This window comes from Lepidochelys olivacea, assembly GCF_965140295.1.
Source record: "Lepidochelys olivacea isolate rLepOli2 genome assembly, chromosome: 6".
NCBI lineage: Eukaryota > Metazoa > Chordata > Testudines > Cheloniidae > Lepidochelys > Lepidochelys olivacea.
The window spans coordinates 85,582,657-85,601,400 of NC_140416.1; the positions used below are offsets into that span (position 1 = coordinate 85,582,657).

An 18,744-nucleotide genomic window follows, 5' to 3' on the forward strand; every position below is an offset into this window, starting at 1 on the left:
AGGACCATACTATTTGCACAGAGATCTCTCACGTTACCTCTGAGAGCAGAGCCTGGGCTTTGGGCTCTGGCAGCAGCCTCAGTCCAGCTGTAGCTTTCAGGACCACTGGCGTCTCCCTCCAACGACTACGTGGCACAGCTTCTTTGGCCATTTTCAACAATCCTTTCACAGTTTCTGCACCCTAAAAATAAACAGAAGCTGTTTCTTTCACACTATTCCCTTTGACAGGCAATCAGAAAAACAATAATCACTTTAGAGCCCCCTCCTTCACCCTAGAACACTAGGCAAAGTACGTATCCCGCAACAGAGGGCCAGCAGGGCACATAGGTACCACATAAAGGGCCAGCAGGGCACATAGGTACCACAGTGAAAGGCACTTAGGAAAGAGCGAGATCAGGAGGGCACATGCATCCTTAAGCGTGGGAAGAAGAGACATGTGTACAGAGCTTTTTTTTTTTTTTTTAAAATGACAGAAAATGCAGTTTCTTTGCTCATGAAATTCTAGGCTTTATATTGGGGGGAGGGGGGTCTGATATCTGACAAACCTGGAAGTCATGCTGTATAAAACAGCTAGTTTCTCTGGTACCATTACTGACTGAAGAGGCAAGGGGGAGGGAGCAAAGAGAGTCTCTGTAGATTTCAATACAGTGACATTGTCATGTTCTAGGTGGCAATCCAGACCAGTGAGAGATTGTGTCACTGTGCCCTGTAGCCCTGGGGGAGGGGATTCCGGGGGATGCTGCTGATCCAGGGGCTGGTGGCAGCCTGGGGTCCCCCCGCCACCGCTGCTCCATGCTGTGGGCACAGCCTGGGGCGCCGCTGCTGCTCCCAGACCAGCTGCCTGGAGCTGCTGGTGCAGCTGGCCCTGGTGCCGCTCCAGCTGCTCAGGCGGACATAGGGTCAGCCACACCAGCTGTTGCAGAAGTCATGGAGGTCCTTGATCTCTGTGAAAGATTTGCAGCCTTACTGATGACATCAAGAAGGCTGACACATTTAATGCCCATTTTGCTTCAACCTTGACTGAAAAAAAAAGGGAAAAAGAAAAAGATACATTTTGACCAGATACTTAACACAATTAATATTAACAAGAAGATGGAAGGAACAGAAGCCAAAATAGGGAAAGTACGGATTAAAGAATATTTAGATAAATTAGATACATTCAAATCAGCAGAGCCTGATCAAATTCACCTCGGGTACTTAAGGAACTAGCGGAATGAATCTTGGAACCACTAGTGATTATCTTTGAGAACTCATGGAGGATGGGTAAAGTCCCAGAGGACTGGAGAAGGGCAAACATAGTACCTATCTTTAAAAGGGTGGGGGGGGAAGAAGATCCAAAGAATTATAGAAGTCAGCCTAACTTTGATAGCTGGAAAGATACTGGAACAAATTACTAAACAATCAATTTGAAGCACCTGAAGCATAATGGGGTTATAAGTAATTGTCAACAACAAATCATGCTAATTTCCTTCTTTGGCAGGGTTACCGGCCTAGAAGATAGGAGGGAAGCTGCAGATGTGATATATCTTGGATTTTAGTAAGGCTTTTGACACAGTCCCATGTGACATTCTCATAAACAAACTAGGGAAACAAGGTCTAGATGAAATATTACAAGGAGGGAGCTCAACTGGTTGAAAGACGAAATTCAAACAGTAGTTATCAATGGTTCACTAACAAACTGCGGGAATGTATCTAGTGGGGTCCAGCAGGAGTCTGTCTTTAGTCTGGTACCATTCAATATTTTCATTAATGACTTGGATAATGGAGTGGACAATATGCTTATAAAATCTGTGGATGACACCAAGCTAGGATGGGTTGCAAGCACTTTCCAGGACAGGATAGGAATTCAAAATGACCTTGACAAATAAGAGATTTCAGACCCACGTAACATGATGAAATTCAATAAAGGTAAGTGCACGGTACTACACTTAAGAAGGAGAAATCAAGTGTACAACTACAAAATGGGGAATAAATGGCCAGGCAGTAGTACTGCTGAAGAGGATCTGGGCGTTATAGTGGATCACAAATTGAGTATGAGTCAACATTGTGATCCAGTTGCAGAAAAACAAAAAGCTAATATCGTTCTGGGGTGCATTAGCAGGAATATTATATGTCAGACACAGGAGGTAATTTTCCCACTCTACTTGGCACTGGTGAGGCCTCAGCTGGAGTTCTGTGTCCAGTTCTGGGTGGCATACTTTAAGAAAGATGTGGACAAATTGGAGAGTCCAGAGGAAATCTACAAAAATGATAAAAGATTTAGCGAACCTGACCTATAGGGAAAGATTAAAAAAACCTGGATATGTTTAGTCTTGAGAAAAGATGACTGAGGGGGGACCTGATAACAATCTTCAATATGTTAGGGGCTGCTATAAAGAGGATAGTGATCAATTATTCTCCATGTCCACTGAAGGTAGCACAAGAAGTAATCTGTTTAACCAGCAGCAAGGGAGATTTAGGTTAGCTATTAGGAAACATTTTCTAACTAAAAGGATAGTTAAGCACTGGAACAGGCTTCCAAGGGAGGTTGTGGAATCCCTGTTGTAGTAGGAATTGAGCCTGAGACATAAGTCCTTGTATCAGAGGCCTGGTATGAGGCAGGACCTGCTTACAGAATTTGGCAAGAACAGGGCTGATATTGCAGAAAAACACATTCTTAAGAAGTGCTAGTCACTGAATGCATCCGATGAAGAGAGCTGTAGCTCACGAAAGCTTATGCTCAAATAAATTTGTTAGTCTCTAAGATGCCACAAGTACTCCTTTTCTTTTTGCGAATACAGACTAACACGGCTGCTGCTCTGAAACTAGTCACAGAGTGTTCATGCAAACACATCCCAATATCAAGTGGTACCAGAACATCCGATATCAAGGATAATACAAAAACATTCCCCAAGGATAACAGGAACACACCAACCCCTCCTAAAAGAAAAGGTCAAGATAACAGTACATAATAAAAATGTTTTAATTGAACCAACACGTACAAGATGATGGGTGATAACTAACAATGTCATGGGGCAGTAACTAACTACGTCAAAGGGGCAGTACTAACTTGTTTGTATTGGGGTATAAAGATGGATCTTAGAGGGAGTATTTTTGGCCAGCCTAGGGAGCAGTGAAAAGTCCCGTCATTGACTGAGCTGCATCCATGGTCACAAACATACATGTTTTAGTATCCTTGTAAAGTCTGCCAGGTGCTATTACTGTGCTTCATCAAAAATAAACCTGGCCAGGTGCCTTTGCTAAAAACTGAGTCTGTAAATTTATTGAGCAGTTCAATTAAGGTCTGCTTGCTCTGCAGAGCTGGGACAGCACACTGAATAAATACACACACAGTTGTCCAAAAACAGTTTTTAAGAACAGGTTGAACATCTGTCAGGGAGGGTCTAGGTTTACTTGGTCCTGCCTCGGCACAGGGGGCTGGACTAGGTGACCTCTCGAGGTCCCTTCCAGCCCTATATTTTTATAATTCTATGATAAATCCAAAAAGCCATTCACTCTTTTTGGATTTAAAATTTCTTACTCACATGGTCTCTCTTGAAGATGCATTCCTGTAACATTGAATTTAGCAGCATAAACTGATAAATTTGCTGTCACCACTGCACCCATTGCACTGGCTCCTCGGTTTAAGGCCACTGATGCATGGAAACTCTGGTGGCCTACTCTAGGACTGACTCTGATTTTCCTACTGCCCTACCCTGTTGATAGGTTAATTGCTGCCATCTCACTGAGGCAGTTGTGATTCATTAAAGATCACCTGAATCTAAAGAAAGGTGGAAGTAGCCCTCTGGAGGGAAGACGGATTAGGGAAAGGAGCCCTAGGAGCAGCCACGCCAAGGGTTATTGGTTAATAATCCTTTATGATAATAAAAACATCAGAAGGTGGTGATTTTTTTTTTATTCTTTACAGTGAGCATATAGTATGTTTGGAACTGGGTGTGGAGTTCACAAGTTTACAGCTTCTCCTTGTCTCAGTCTCCTCCTCCTCCAAGCTGAATGGAAGGACACAGGTGCCCACACATTCATTTGAGAGGGCTGACAATTGATCCATGTGTATTGATCTCTGGGATGAAGTGATTTTCAAAACAACAAAGTAAGTACACAGGTAAATCAAGTACCTGTAATTCTGTCAGCTTAACATTAAGGAGTGGGTTCTTGGCAGGGTACAATGGAACATGGGTCCAGTAGGCAGGATACAGAGATCAAAATTACTTTCCTCTTATTGGTGACACTTGACAACTGTCCTTGAAAACACTTGGAAAAGCGGGAGGTACCAGAAAATTGGTACTAGCTTAGGTTTTTTTCCAGTCTTCAAAATAATTTGTCCATCTTTAGCACCCACCTTTACAAACAATGAATTAACCCCCACAACAATCCTGAGAGATAGGTAAACATTCTACTTATTTCAGAGATAAGGAAACTTAGGTACAGACAGAGGAAATTATTTTACCAAGGCCACACAATGAATCTGTGGAATAGAACTCTGATCTCTTGACTGCCAAGTCCTGTGGTTTAGCCTCAAGACCACCTGGGAAACTGCTGTCTCATTGTTACGGGAAACTTTAACACATACGTTTCTTAACTTCATTTTAATTTTGAAACTTTAATGTTTCATTAATCTAGGGTGGTGGTTCACAAACCTTTTTAGTGGAGCTCAACTTTGACCACCTCCCCACACCTAGTGTTCACCTTGCCTTTGCTTTTCTTGTCCACTTTCACTCTTTCCCTCCCCTGCTGTTTCTGGGTCTGTTCTCTAATCTATGAATTCTTTCCTTCTTTCTTCTACACTCCCTGCTCTCCATTCACCAGAAGACTACACTGCTCTTCAAGGTGGAGATGAAGTGTTACCAGTGGCTCAGGCCACCTGTATTTTTACAGATAAGCTGGATGACTAAAATGGGAGCAGAGAAAAGGGTCAATAGGGCTGCTGCCTGTGTATTAGGAACTGCTTCTGCATGGCTGGCTTTCTTAAGGGCTGCAGAAGTAGGGCCTGAACCCAATGGGATCTGACTCTCAGGCTTAGGTCAGGTCATCTATGATCTCCTCCTCCTGCCAGCCACCACCACCACCTTGCTGCACTCTGTGCTACGGAGTGAGTATGCCGAAGGGTTGCCGCACCTCTCAGGCTTTAAAATTAGGCCTGAGCAGACCTCTAACTGAGGCACTAAGGAGATGAGCAACTATTTGTTCTTGTCACAGACCTGGTCAGGCTCCCTGGCTGGTGGCTCACCAGACTGCTGTGGGGGGAATCCAGTCATTGGACCCCAGGTGTTTTAAGCCTCTGGAGTCTAAACAGCACTCAGACACTTAGGCAGACTCTTGGGGTGCAAACTCCTCCATCTAGCACCCTGTCCTGAGAGCGGAGACCCCTGTGGTAGAGATCTGCTCAGGTGTGTTTTTAAAGCCTGACCCAAACCCAACTACACCACAGCTGACCAGAACCAAGTCTGAGAGTGTCAAGTTGTTTTCAGACTCAACCCAATCATGACATTTAGCCCTAAACCTACGTCAGCACCACAGCTGCCTTGCCTTTGGGGGTTGACTTGATGAAGGCTTCCCGCTCCCCATGCCCTGTACTCATGATCCATCTCCAGCTGCCTCCTGCCTGTGGGGTGAGCATGGTAGTGACTGCATGCCCCACTCATGCCAGCTGCCCGCCCTGCCGCGCTATGTGCGCCGTGGAATAAGAGCACTGTGACTCTTTAGCACACTTACTCCATGGCGCACACAGAATGCAGCAATGTGGCAGCAACTGGCAGGAGCAGAGCAAGCAGCTGCCACCAATCCCAAGGGCAGGAGGAAGTGATCAGAGATCACAAAACCTGAGCCTGGCCGTTTTCAGACCTAACCCGACCCTGACACTTATAGTTGGATCCTGTTGGATTCGGGTTGGGCTGAGAAGCTCAACTATGCAGTCAAACTGCCTCGCCTCTTGAATCAACGCTGACTCCGCTGACTCCGATGTCCCTGTAGCTTAAATACACTGTCTCTCAGGTTTCCAACCAAAGGTGTGAGCCTTCTGGTTTCTCTCTTCCAGGGGCCACATGACAGGTGTAACACATAATGCACACAGACACTGTGTACAGAATTCTAATACCATTGCTCTGTACTTAACAGAGAAGGCACAGCCAGATCCCCCAAATTATCACATTTCTCCCCCATGTCACAAATCTAGTTGGGCTCATCAGAATGCTGTGAGGGGATATACTGAACCCCCCCTCCGCGATGTGCTTTCCTGGGTCTCAGTAGACTGCAATACTGTTTCTTCCCTTGGCCTCTCTGGCACATTTCCTGGGCATCAACTCTGTCTGTTACCCCTTCATGGAAAGGAGCCCCACAGCCCACTTGCCGTAAGCTCCTCAGGATCAGTGCTGACTCCAAAGATAACCCAGTACCTTTAAAACACATTCTGTCCCAGAACTCCATCCAAAAGGTGTGAGCCTTATGGTTTACATTTTCCAGATGTCACATGGTAGATGTTGCATCTAACAAATCCAGACTTTGCACAGGACTTGAACAGAACATTGCTCTTTACTTAAAGCATGAGAAACATACAGAGAGTACAGCATATATATGCTAACAACAAACATCTCTGAATGCAAAGCCTCTCCCTCTAGCTCATCATTTCCCTAGTAGTCCTTGGGGAAACATCTGTGTTCAAGTAGCCATGGTTTCCCCCGCCTCATCAGGCTACTGCAGCAGCTTCTCTCAGCTTGAACTGATGAAAATGGCACAAGACCCAAAAGAGATCCGCTCTTGCCCTTTTATAACATTCCAATCCCTCTATCAGATGACTTGTGGATCTGCCTCCTCAGCTGACTTTATTATCAGGTCATCTCTCCCCTGACAAACCAGTTCTTCTGGTTGGAAGCCAGTCCACTGTCTAGGGTTTTTGTATTTCAATCGAGGATTGTCCCAATTTATTACTAGTCATGCATCACTACACCTTGGATTTCAGTTTGTCATGTCAGTAACACGAGAACAGAGAAGGTAAAGAATCCCACATCCGAAACAGAGCTTGCAGTCTGACACAAATAAAGAGCCCCCAATATCAAACAAACAAAATTCATAAGTGGTACATACAGATTCCCCAATTGTCACAGTACCTGAAGCAATTACTTAGCTAAAGTGTAATAGAACATTGTACTGTCCATTTCTGAAAATGAAATTTGTATCGCTTAGAGCTTCAGTATTGATTCTCCCCCACCAAAACTTATTAGAAAACTATTTCTCACTGAAGTCTCGCTGCATACAAAGGTTTACATTTATAGATCATTTGTCTGAATTTTCCATGCACAAAAAAAGCAACTCTTTTACAGTTGGAAAGAGTTTTTTTCTTTCTTTCTTTGTCCATTATATAACTCAAGCAGGATTTGCTTCCCCTCAAAATTCCCAAGGAAAAAAATTCACCTTTGCACTGAGAAGTTTCACCCAAAAGGAAAAATTGAGACAGTTACTAGTAAATGAAAATGGAGCATTTACTTAACTATCATGTTTAGAGTAGTTACAGAGAAAAAAAAGAGTGAATATGGATACTGGTAGTACAAAAATCATGTTTTAAATTACTATGGAATAGGAACTCTGCTACTAAAGCATAAAAGTTCCACCCCTAATAATAGTAGTTATTCTTTGCTCTAAATCAGAGGATCTGAAAGAACTTTAGAAATAGTTAAACAAACCTCACATTTTCCATGTGAAGTAGGCAAATGTAATTATTGCCATTTGAGAGGGGTGAAAACTAAGGCACAGCGGTGAAGTGACTTTGGTCAAAGAGACATTCAGTGACAGATGTGTGAATAGGTCACTTAAATCTGGACTCCCAGTTCCCTGTGCTAACCATTAGATACAGTCAATCATATTAAGTAAATTACAGGTGGCATTAAGATGAGAAGACCTATTTACAGGGAACATGGGAGATTCCGGAAGACTCTTACCTTTTCAGGCTGATCAACATAAGCAGAAAGACCTGGCTTCACTGACTCAAAGATCTCCCCTTCCAGCTCTGGAGGCTGCTCTGCACAAATGAAACAAAGCAGCACATGAGAAAGCCTATACCACCAGCTCTGCAGCTTCAAAGTTAGGACCAGATTATTTCACATGAGATCATCCATGATGACCATCCCCTATATCTCCCTGCAGATAACAACCATCACTTTCCAATACAAACACTGATCCTCCTTTGCCAGGGAAAGATTTAACAAAATGTGCCCATTGTGCACCAAATTCATTAACCACCTGTTAAAAACAGATCAAGCTACAATACAAGGAAACATATCAAGTTTCCTAAGGACAATGCATGAAAACGCCATCCAAGCCTCAGTGAGACTTATTCCCCTTACACAACTGCCCAGATTAAAGCGTTCGGAAACCGAGAATTTTTTTTCTATGCCCAGAAGGTCAACAGCCTTTGTTAGATTAACGGGGAAGAGAGTTGCACTGTGAAGCCCCACCACACACTGAGAACAACCACCACCCAGAGTTTGGATCTAGGGGCTGATAGCAGAACTGCCCCAGCTGTCCCAAACTCTGGGGTGATGCATGAGGAGAAAAGCATCTCTAAGGCAGCCAGGGCCTAAGACAATATGATCAGGGTGTAGAATCCTGCAGGTTGGATCTCTGAGAAATGGTCTTATTTGTTGGAATTCTGCCATTCAGCCTTACCTGGGTTTTTTTGCACAAAGGTGTAAATGTGAATTCGGGTCCCGGTGCTTCCTGCGTCAAACATGATGCCATAAAAGGTGTTGGTAGTGGCATTTACAAGGCACACACGAGGTGGAAAGAGACCCTGAAACCACATCTCTGGGCTTGGATGGGAAACAATGCAGTAGATAGAGGAAAGGGCCAGCATTAGAAAGATGGCGAGACAGGTAGCTGCCATCCTGCAAGAAAACCTTGGGGCAGCTGGAATATGGATCAGCGTTCACAGAGTTGCAGGACCTCCTGGAGAGTGAAACAGGAAGAGAGGTTATCAACAGCTTTCTCCTTCATACCTCTGTTTAAAGGAATCTGCTCAGCACAGAAGCTACCCACCCTTAAAAGAGAAAGGTGTCTATCCTGACTGCCCCTACCCAAAGAACAGGTGCCCCCGGCTATCCTCACCCTAGATACAGGGGCTCTCCCTCTAAGTGCTGCAACTGCACCTAACTAATTTTTCCTTTCTATTGCTGCAGACATCAGCATGGAGCATTGAAAAACCGAGTCCCAGGGTACCTAATCTTGACTTTGTACACAGAATCTTCTCTCTCACCTGGACTTCCGGATCAGATTTACAGTCCTGGGACTTTCCTGACAGCTCAAGCCTCAGCTGAATTCACACCTTATATAAGTGGCGCTCAGGGCTGGATCTCTCCGTCCTGACATCCACATATGGGATGCTGGCCTGGCACAGAACACAAATGTCATTCAGTACCACAAACAAAGAGAATTTCATCTCAGGCTGATGGCAGCTGCTTGGAGAGATCAGTGTATGGGGAGGGTATACGGCATGGACTGCCAGTGGCACAGTGGTCACCAAGAGGGATCTGTGCTGCAGGAGGGGAGACTAAATGGTGACGCGCACCTGGCCCCAGTTTCTCAGCCCCCCTAAGTGTTCAAATTTCTCTGATGGCTTTTTGCCTATAAGTTGGTTGTTTATCCTTCCCTCTTGGTACAGAGTTCTCGGCTTAAAACCAGCCAAACTAGGACAAACTATTTTTACGCTTTGACCAGGTATCTCCCTCTCCTTCACAGAATGAAAACTGTTCACATGGCCTATAATATGCCAACATTATTCACCGTCTCCCAAGTGCATGACCTAGTATTAGGTATCAAGATTCAGCTGCTTTCCCCTCCCATTACCCCTCCACTCTGTGATTAAAGCCTCCCTGCACACTTGTCTTGACAGGAGATGTTAACAAAGGAGACACAGGTACAGAAACTGCACAGTCACTAATCAAGTGCTTAGTTAAAGCAAACAGAGGAGAATATAGTTGTCTTTATTATTTGTATTGAGCAACACCAAGAGAACCCTGTCAGGGCCGCACTGCGAACACATATAACAAAAGTACTCTAGCACAGTGTTTCTCAAATATGGCCACTGTGGCCACATGCGGACGCCAGGCGCTTTTCTTGCAGCCACAGCCTCCTGGGCTGTGATGGGGGTGGGGAGCAGTGGTCCCTCTTGCAGGACCACTAGTGGGGGTTGGGCCCTGCCCCCCTTCGGAGACACAAATGCTGGAGGTACAGGCAGTTGGTGAATTCCCCACTTTCCCGGGGAGGGGGGGGTGGCGAGGAGGGAGGAAGCTTCGGCCATGGGGCTTCAGGCTTCATTCACATGGTAGCAGGCTCTGGTTCCAGGCTCACCATCCATGCCATCGTCCCTGGGTCCTGTGGTCCCCCTGCCCACCTCCCCAACCAGGGCTTAATTTCTCCCAGGATGCTGTGAAAAGTGATATTAACAAACATACAAATATCACTTTTCACAGCAGCAGACTGACTACCTAGCAAGTTTTTTTTAAAAAGCAACCAAAAAAGCAAAGCAAACAACAACAAAAAGACAAGAACATGCAAAGCACCTTATCTGGTTTTCTATTCTGTTTAGGTCCAGTAAAGAATAGAGACCACTGTACATTATTTTTATTACCAAGTCTGAAAAAAACCCTACATAAATAAATTATAATGATTTGGACATATATATGTGCATATTTATTTGTTTTTCCTAAAGTTAAGTAATATTTTAGGAAAAATTGTCAGTGTGGCCACCAGCAAGAGTTGGTGGCTGCACTCCGAGACCACCAAAAAATTGTTGTGAGAACCCCTGCCTAGCACATAAAACACACCAACACAACTCAGCCACCTCAAGATCCTCCCTCACACCCTCCTCCTGGACCTGTCTGTCCACCCCACACCTCACTTGTGTGCATACCCATCTACTCTGCTTGAGAATCTTGCCTGCTCCTCGTCCCCATACACACACAAACTCACTCTCCTGCTGGTAATAGCTCATCCAAAGTGACCACTCTCCCTACAATGTGCAGGATAATCAAGGTGGGCCATTTCCAGCACAAATCCAGGTTTTCTCACCCCCCCCCATCCCCATACACACACAAACTCACTCTAGTGAGTGAGGGGGGTGAGGGGGTGAGAGAACCTGGATTTGTGCAGGAAATGGCCCACCTTGATTATCATGCACATTGTGTAGAGAGTTGTCACTTTGGATGGGCTATTACCAGCAGGAGAGTGAGTTTGTGTGTGGGGGGTGGAGGGTGAGAAAACCTGAATTTGTGCTGGAAATAGCCCAACTTGATGATCACTTTAGATAAGCTATTACCAGCAGGACAGTGGGGTGGGAGGAGGTATTGTTTTATGATCTCTGTGTGTATATAAAGTCTGCTGCAGTTTCCACGGTATGCATCCGATGAAGTGAGCTGTAGCTCACGAAAGCTCATGCTCAAATAAATTGGTTAGTCTCTAAGGTGCCACAAGTACTCCTTTTCTTTTTAGTATGAAAATAATCCACTAATTTCCCTCATTAACACTATTTGGCTGTTGTCAGTTTTTTCGGTAGATGAGGCTTTCCCTTCCACCTGCTCCTTTCTAAACCTCTTCCTTGAACATCTCCTCACTCATCTGCTCTCTCCTTATCTTCCCAGCTTTCCATGCCTCCCCATGCTCTCTTCCCCCATCCCCCAAATTAAATCTGTCAACTCTCCTTCCCTCGCTCCTCACCGAAGTGCTGCTAGGCCAGAGCCACTTTGAGCCTCTCTGCTAAGAGGTGTGGAGTGCTCCCAGCCCAGTGGCACTTCAGTGGAAGGGAGCTGGACAGCCTTAAAAAGGATAAGGAGAGAGTAAGAGGAGAGAGGTGGTGGAAGAGATGGGGAAAGCAAGACAGAAAGTAGGAATGGAGAAGGGTGGTAGCAGATGGGAAAGGGCTAAGGGGAGGTTGAAGGAGCAGAGAGAGAAGTCTGGGGCAGAGCTGTAAATCTCCTCTCCTGGAGAAACCGATGGAGAGATTAGGTACTAAGAAACAGGAATGTATTTTCCAGTTTTTTTAAAAGTCAAATAACTTTTAACCTGCATGGACTTTTATTGGTGTAACCTCTCCCGCAGCTCATTCTATGAATAGTTTATTCAAATATTCCATAGGAACATGGACATAGGGCCATTTGATAATCTTGCAGACATTTCAGGGTGTGTGTCTGCTTCTATGCTAATGACTTGCCCAAGGGATGGCTATTTCCTCAACACAAGGCATACCTAACTTTGTCCCATTGCTTCATTAGAATTTTGGCTTGTGGTCGGGGCTCTCCAGATGTTTAGTTCAGCTTATGGTCTAAGCAAATGGTCTCCTCTATGTTGACAAAAGCCCTAATCTTGGGATTAATTATTATTTGTATTGCAACTTGGTTGGGCCCCATTGCACTGTGCATTGTATAGACAGAGTAAAAGACAGTCTCAGCTCCAAAGAGTTTACAATCTTTGTTTAAGACAAGGTGCAACAAGTGGGGAGAAATGAACAACTGAGAGGGGCGAGAAAGACGACAGGATAAACAGGAATACTAGCATGTTTTGCACAGTCTGAATGTTCAATTTAGTAGGTATAATAAGCAGATCAGCAGAATTAATCTCATCTTGCTACCTGCCTACCCCTTATCAGATGGCAGTAATAATTATTTGTAGTATAAAATGCAAAGTATGTTAGCCACACACCTGAGGCAAGACTTAGGCAGCTGCTCCTCCACTCCAAAGATTCCTGACAGGCAGCTTACAATAACTGGGAAGCTGTGACAGCGAAGACTGAGCCTGTACTCACCTCTTCTTCACTTTCAGCTAACATGACTGGACTATTTATCACGCAAGCTAGTTGACCTGGGAGGCACATGAAATTTCACGCTCGTTGTTCTTTATGACTTTGGGTTTATCATTGATCTAGTGCTGACAAGCATGCATGCATAGGTCTTTAGTTGAGCCAGAGAAGTACAAGGGGCAGGTTCCAGACAACTAAATGTTCAACTGAGATCAATAAATTAGTAAAACATTTAACAAATTGACAAAGTTCATTTCAACAGCATTAGCTCTGCCAAAACTGAGCTGTCATTATTTAAGCTGGAAACACTCACAACCAGCCACAAACCCCTGCAGTAAAATCAACACAGGGCAGATTTATATATTAAAATGAGAGAAAATTTAAAGTACAACCAAGGTGAAAGCACTGAGGCAAAATGAATTCAGCTGTTCTGGATCTTCAGCATTTAAGTATATAATCCTCATACAGTGGAGGGAGGAACAAGGTTGTCCCAGAGTCAAGATGGAACAGGAAGTCCCAGGGCAACAGAACTTGTGAAGCAGAACCTTATTTCAGCTCTGCCATATGGAAACCTCAGCAGTGTCTGTTGGGGGTGAGGGGAGAGATGGTATTGTCTGTGGGGCCATAGGGGAACTTGGGCCCTCCCTGCTCGAGTGGGTTAAAACCCAGGGCGCTGTGATTGGCAGGTTGGATACACAGCCTGGGGAAGGACACCAGCAAGCCTGCTCCATAGGTCACCTCCTACCACAGCCTCTGCCCCTCAAAAGCCACCACAAGGTGTGCTTGTGGACTCTCAAGGGATGTTCTGCCTCTCAGCGATGCAGAGGCTCTTCTCCTTCAATCATGGCCTGTCATTCCTGGTCTCCACAGGGGCCTCTGGTGACTCAGCAAGGGGGGTTGCTTCCAGCAATGTGGAGCTCCTGAGGCTTCTCTGCAGGGGCCAACAGCTTAGGACTGCCTCCTTCTGCCTAGACTGAGCTGGGATGCTCCCTTTTGATCTTTGCCTCCATTGTGAGCCTGCCCAGCAGGTGAGGCTGGGTGGAGCCCTCTGGGCCCAGAACTGCTCTTTAACTCTTGATTCCGCAATGTGGGACTTATACACCCCATCACAGTGTCCCAGGGCAAGAAAATCTCATTCATATCTCCATGTATCCCATGCAGAAGAGCATGTGGGATCCCAGCAGTGGTGAGCTGGAGCCGGTTTGCACCGATTCACTAGAACCAGTTGTTCAACTTAGAAGCCCTTTTAGAACCAGTTGTTCTGCAAGGGACAACTGGTTCTAAAAGGGCTTCTAAATTTAACCGGCCAAAAGTGGCGCTAACTCCATGGGTGCTCCACGGCTGAAGCACCCAAGGGGAAAATTTGGTGGGTGCAGAGCACGCACCGGCAGCTCCCTGCCCCAGCTCACCTCCACTCCCTCCCCTGAATGTGCCACCCCGCTCTGCTTCTCTGCCCCCCCACCCCAGGCTTCCCGCGAATCAGCTGTTCGCGCGGGAAGCCAGGGCAGGCTGAGAAGCAGGCGGCGGCTTCGCACTCAGGCCCAGGGAGGCAGAGGTGAGCTGGGGTGGGGGGGGTGCAAGGAGGGCCGCCTGCACCACAGCAGGTAACCCAGGGGAGGAGCGCAGGAGAACTGATTCATGGGAAGCTGGGGGGGGGGCGGAGAAGTAGAGCAGGGCGGTGCAGTCAGGGGAGGAGGTGGAGCGGAGCGGAAGTGAGCTGGGTCCGGTGGTGGGGCGGGGAGTTAAGAACTCATCCTTTCACTTCATTTTTACTGTCAGAACAAATGACAAAAATGTCACTAACTTATTTTTCTCAGTATTCTACTGGCTGGCATCTTCAGCAACTTGAATACAGTATTCTGTAGTTTTTGTTTCAGATGTAGAATCAATAGCATTAAGAAGAAACATTTTTCCCTGTATGGTTGGTTGTTACTTTTATTAGATCGTTTTCATGTTTGATCAATCACCTTGCATAATATCTGTTTATTTTTTTAGCCCTTCCTTTAAATTTCCTCTCCCCCTGCACTTGTAACATCTAATAGCAGACCTGTCTGTTCCAGAATATTCAATAAGAAGTGCTTCAATCCCTTCTTTAAATTGTTCATATTATGCTATGCTCTTTAAATTTTTCATTTTGTGCTACATTAAAAGGTGATGGTAATATACAAGAAGGCTTGAAACTTTGATTTTCAGTTGTTTTTATGGCACAATCACCAATTGATGTTTGCCATTTTTAGGTTGTCAAAGAAAAACCGACTGCTTCTCAAAGAAGTTGATATTAAAATGCTGCTGGAATGCGTAGAACAGGGACAAATTGCTGCTACAATACTATTAATAAATTTTAGCTACATTTCAGTGATGATGGCACAAAAAGTATCTCACTTGCAGGCTCAGCAACCTCAATATTCTACTCTCCTGCTGACTTCTACAGACAAAGTTTCATTCAATGATGTATTTAGTCTTGAAGAAACCGATTTTCTCATGAGCAAGAATTCTTTGTATATTGCTATTTACAACTTTTTAATAACATTTACTTTTTACCTTATAAAGAATTTAATCATTTCACTAAAATCAATAACTTGCTTTCTACCACTTCAACTTTAGGCATGTTGAGCAAGATAAATTCATATACTGATATTTGGTAATGAACAGACACTTGTCATCTGTCTGCAATATTGACCAGAAGTTTCCATGTTTACTACAGTTAGAATGACAAACATCTAGTGAATTCAACACTGTAATCTAAAGACTGAAAAAACAGATGAGCTAGCCAGCTCTATATAGAAATATTATCAGATGCTCTACTTTTGCTCTACTTAATCTAGAAAGTTCTAGATTCTGGCAAACTAAGCCCTCCTCAGACAGTTTAGAGCTCCACTTACTCCTAGTTTTAATACCCAATAGCAGTTTTTTCTGTCTTTATTATTTGTATTACCATAGTGTCTAGGAGCCCTAACCTTAGATCAGGACCCCACTGTGCTAGGCACTGTACAAACACAGCACAAAAAGATAGATGTCAAGTGTTTTATAGGCATGATGGCAAAGGAGGTTTTAAGGACGGATTTGAAGGAGAACAATTAAATGTATTTGCAGAGGTTTACGAGGAGTTTCTCCCAAGCATGGGGCAACGTGGAAGAAAATATGTAGGTGCTTGTTTGAATATTTAACAGGTGGGTGATGGAGACTGGCATCATGGGAGTTGACCTTTTGATACAGAACAAGATATGACAGGTAGGGTAGGGATAGGCCATGAAAGGCCTTGAAATTAAGACAAGTAACTTTTGCTTAATGTGATAGAGAAGGAGGGAACGGAGAGGGGTAGCATGGTCAAAGTGACGTGCTAAAAGAACCATCTTAGCAGCAACATTCTGAATGGATATGAATGGAGTAAGAATGCATTTGTCAAGGTCAGAGAAAAGGATGGTGCATAAGGCACCTAACTTGCGATATTGCAGAAATTGAGGATGCTGCAATATTAGGCTTCTACCGCAATTTTGACAGTGGGAGCCCCACTGTGCGTGGTGCTGACAGTGGGATCCCCTGCTGTCAGCCTCAGGTCCTGGCTCTCAGCCCTGGGCGGCCGACAGCGGGAGCCACTGCTCTGAGCTGCTGGCTAACAGCAGAAAATCGTGGAAAAGTAATAATAAACTTTATTACCACAAATAATAAGGTACATTATTTTTGCCATGTTGAGCTTGAGCTAACAGACATCCACGAGAGGAGATCAGAGAGCCAGGCTAATATTTTAGTTTGAACAGAGGGATACAAATCTGGACTAGAGAGGCAGATCTGTGAGCCTCCTGCATAGAGATGGTAGTTGAATCTGTGTTTGCAGATGAGATTACCTAGAGATAGGGTGCAGAGGGAGAAGAGAAGGGACCAAGGGCAGCCCCAGGGAACTGTCACAGAAAGGTGAAGGGTGGATGAGGAGGATGCTCTGAAGGATTGATTAGAGAGGCAGGAGAACCAGGAGAGGACAGAGTCCCAGAAGCCAAGAGAGGACAAGGTTTCAAGAAGAGCAGCATGGTCAACTGTATCAAAGGTGGCTGACAAGTCAATGAGGATGGAGTACTGGTTCTGAGATTTTAATAAGAAGAGATTAGAGATTTTGGTGAGAACAGTTTCAGTTGAGTGACAGAGGAAGCCAGACTGGAAAGGATCTAGGATAGAACTAGAGAAGAGGAACTCCAGCAGCAACTGTAAACAGGGCATCACATGAACTCAGAGATAAAAGGGAGATTGAGCGGTAGTTGAACAGGCAAGTGTGATCATGCGTAGATTTTTTTTTTTGTTTTTAGAAGATGGAAGACACTAAAGCAATGTTAACCTCTGCATCTGTGACCAGGGAGAAGGAAGAAAGTGTTTGGAGGAGGAGGGAAGTAAGGGAAGGCAAGCAAAAGGATGGGGGAAGGTCACATCATACTTTGTTGATTTTTTCCTGGAATAAATCAGCAAGATCCTGTGCAGAGAGAAGTGGAGGGTTTGCGGAGAGAGTCAAAGGGCTAAAAGGCAGCTCAGGATTGAAGGAGTAAAATTCAGTTAAGCTAGAGAAGTAGAGTTGTTAACTGGGAAGATGGTAGAACTGAAATAAGACAGAAGGATTCTAATGGAAGAAGTCAGTCTGGTCATGGGATTTCTACCAGAGATGCTCTGCAGCATGAGAGCTGTAACAGAGGAAACAGACTTAGGGGGTAAGCCAGGGCTGGGGGTTGGCAGGGCAGACCTTGCAATGGGACAGAGGGGTAGAGAGTAGATGACAGCAACATGAAGAAGGAGAGGAGAGTCAGATGCGGTGTCATTCAAAGGAAGAGAAAGAGTGAGAAGAGGGAAGATATAGGGATTGGAAATAGCAATCAGAAAGAAGCCCAACATATTCTGATCCTGAGAAATCAGTGTAAGAAAAGGAGAGGCATCATTAAGGTGCGGCAGAAGCAGTGTCAAAGGGATCCAGGTCTCTGTGAGGGTCGGGAGCTGGACACTGTAAGATATGAAAAGGTTATGGATGCTAAGATCATTTTAGAAGTGGAGTGGGCATTCCACCCATTCCTCTTTCCCTAGGCTGTTCTATAACTCGTTGTTTCCTAATAGACCTAAGAAGAATATTTACAGTCTCATCATTTCTCTTAACTTTTTTGAATAGTTAGCTTTCATTCACAGATTGAAGTTAGAGCAAAACATTTCCAGTGTCAAAAAGCTTTCAAACATGTGTTGTGTTCCTGTAAATATTTCAGAGCAATAACGAAATTGGAAGAAAAAAAAAACTACCTTTTTTTTTTAAAAAAAAAACAACCTTGCTGCTGCCAGAGGCAAACATGGGCATAGAGAGTATGGGGATTGGTGGGGAAGGGCAAGGAGCAGCAGAGGGACTGGTAGCTGTGTGGAGGGCTGAGGTGGATGAAGGTATGAAGACAGGGTTGTTTTTTTTGGGGGGGGGGGATATAGAGGTCGGTGTAGGCAAGAACAAGGAATTTATGGTGATGGGGGGGAGCAGCAGATCTTTGTGGGCAGGGCAAGAATCTGTGGGAATGAGGGGATCTATGTGTTGGGAGCAAGAGTAAGTGTATGGGGAGCACGAGGTTTCCATAGTAGGGCAGGGATGAAGGATGAATATGGGGAGCAGAAGTTTCAAATGAAGGAAGCAGATGGGTCTCCAGCGGGTAGACAGGGGGTATGAGAGGAGTGGGTATAGGGAGACACAAAGTGAGCGGTGGAGGTCAAGGATGGAGGTGGGGAGGGGAGGGAGGGAGGCAATGGGTATAGGGGGAGCAGAGGATCTCCGGATGGCGCCGGGTGTGGGTACAGTGGAAGGGTGAGGGGGGAGCCGGGCTGGGTCACGGAGGGAGCCGGGGTCCTGTGTGGGAGCCAGGCTGGCTCGGGGTCCGCGCAGGGCTGCACAGGGGGCTCCAGTCCATGGGACGGGGGCGGTGTCAAGCCCCCCGCGCGCTCCCGAGGTCTGCACTCAC

At 45.2% G+C, this 18,744-nt stretch overlaps 1 protein-coding gene across 5 annotated transcripts in view; it reads right to left on the bottom strand.

The window, feature by feature from the left end:
• Window positions 1-18,744, bottom strand: part of ENTPD5 (ectonucleoside triphosphate diphosphohydrolase 5 (inactive)) — a 38,601-nt gene that overhangs the window by 19,743 nt on the left and 114 nt on the right. The window contains exons 1-5 of one of the 5 annotated variants that reach the window (XM_084631321.1): window positions 12,685-12,827; window positions 9,245-9,376; window positions 8,659-8,937; window positions 7,932-8,011; window positions 38-181 (exon numbers count right to left, since the gene is read on the bottom strand). In XM_084631321.1, the coding sequence (XP_084487447.1) occupies window positions 38-181; window positions 7,932-8,011; window positions 8,659-8,875 (441 nt within the window). In that variant the 5' untranslated portion in view covers window positions 8,876-8,937; window positions 9,245-9,376; window positions 12,685-12,827. Of the gene's footprint in view, window positions 1-37; window positions 182-7,931; window positions 8,012-8,658; window positions 8,938-9,244; window positions 9,377-12,684; window positions 12,828-18,744 lie in introns of those variants that run through there. The other 4 variants (XM_084631317.1, XM_084631318.1, XM_084631319.1 and 1 more) reach the window with 4 other exon arrangements.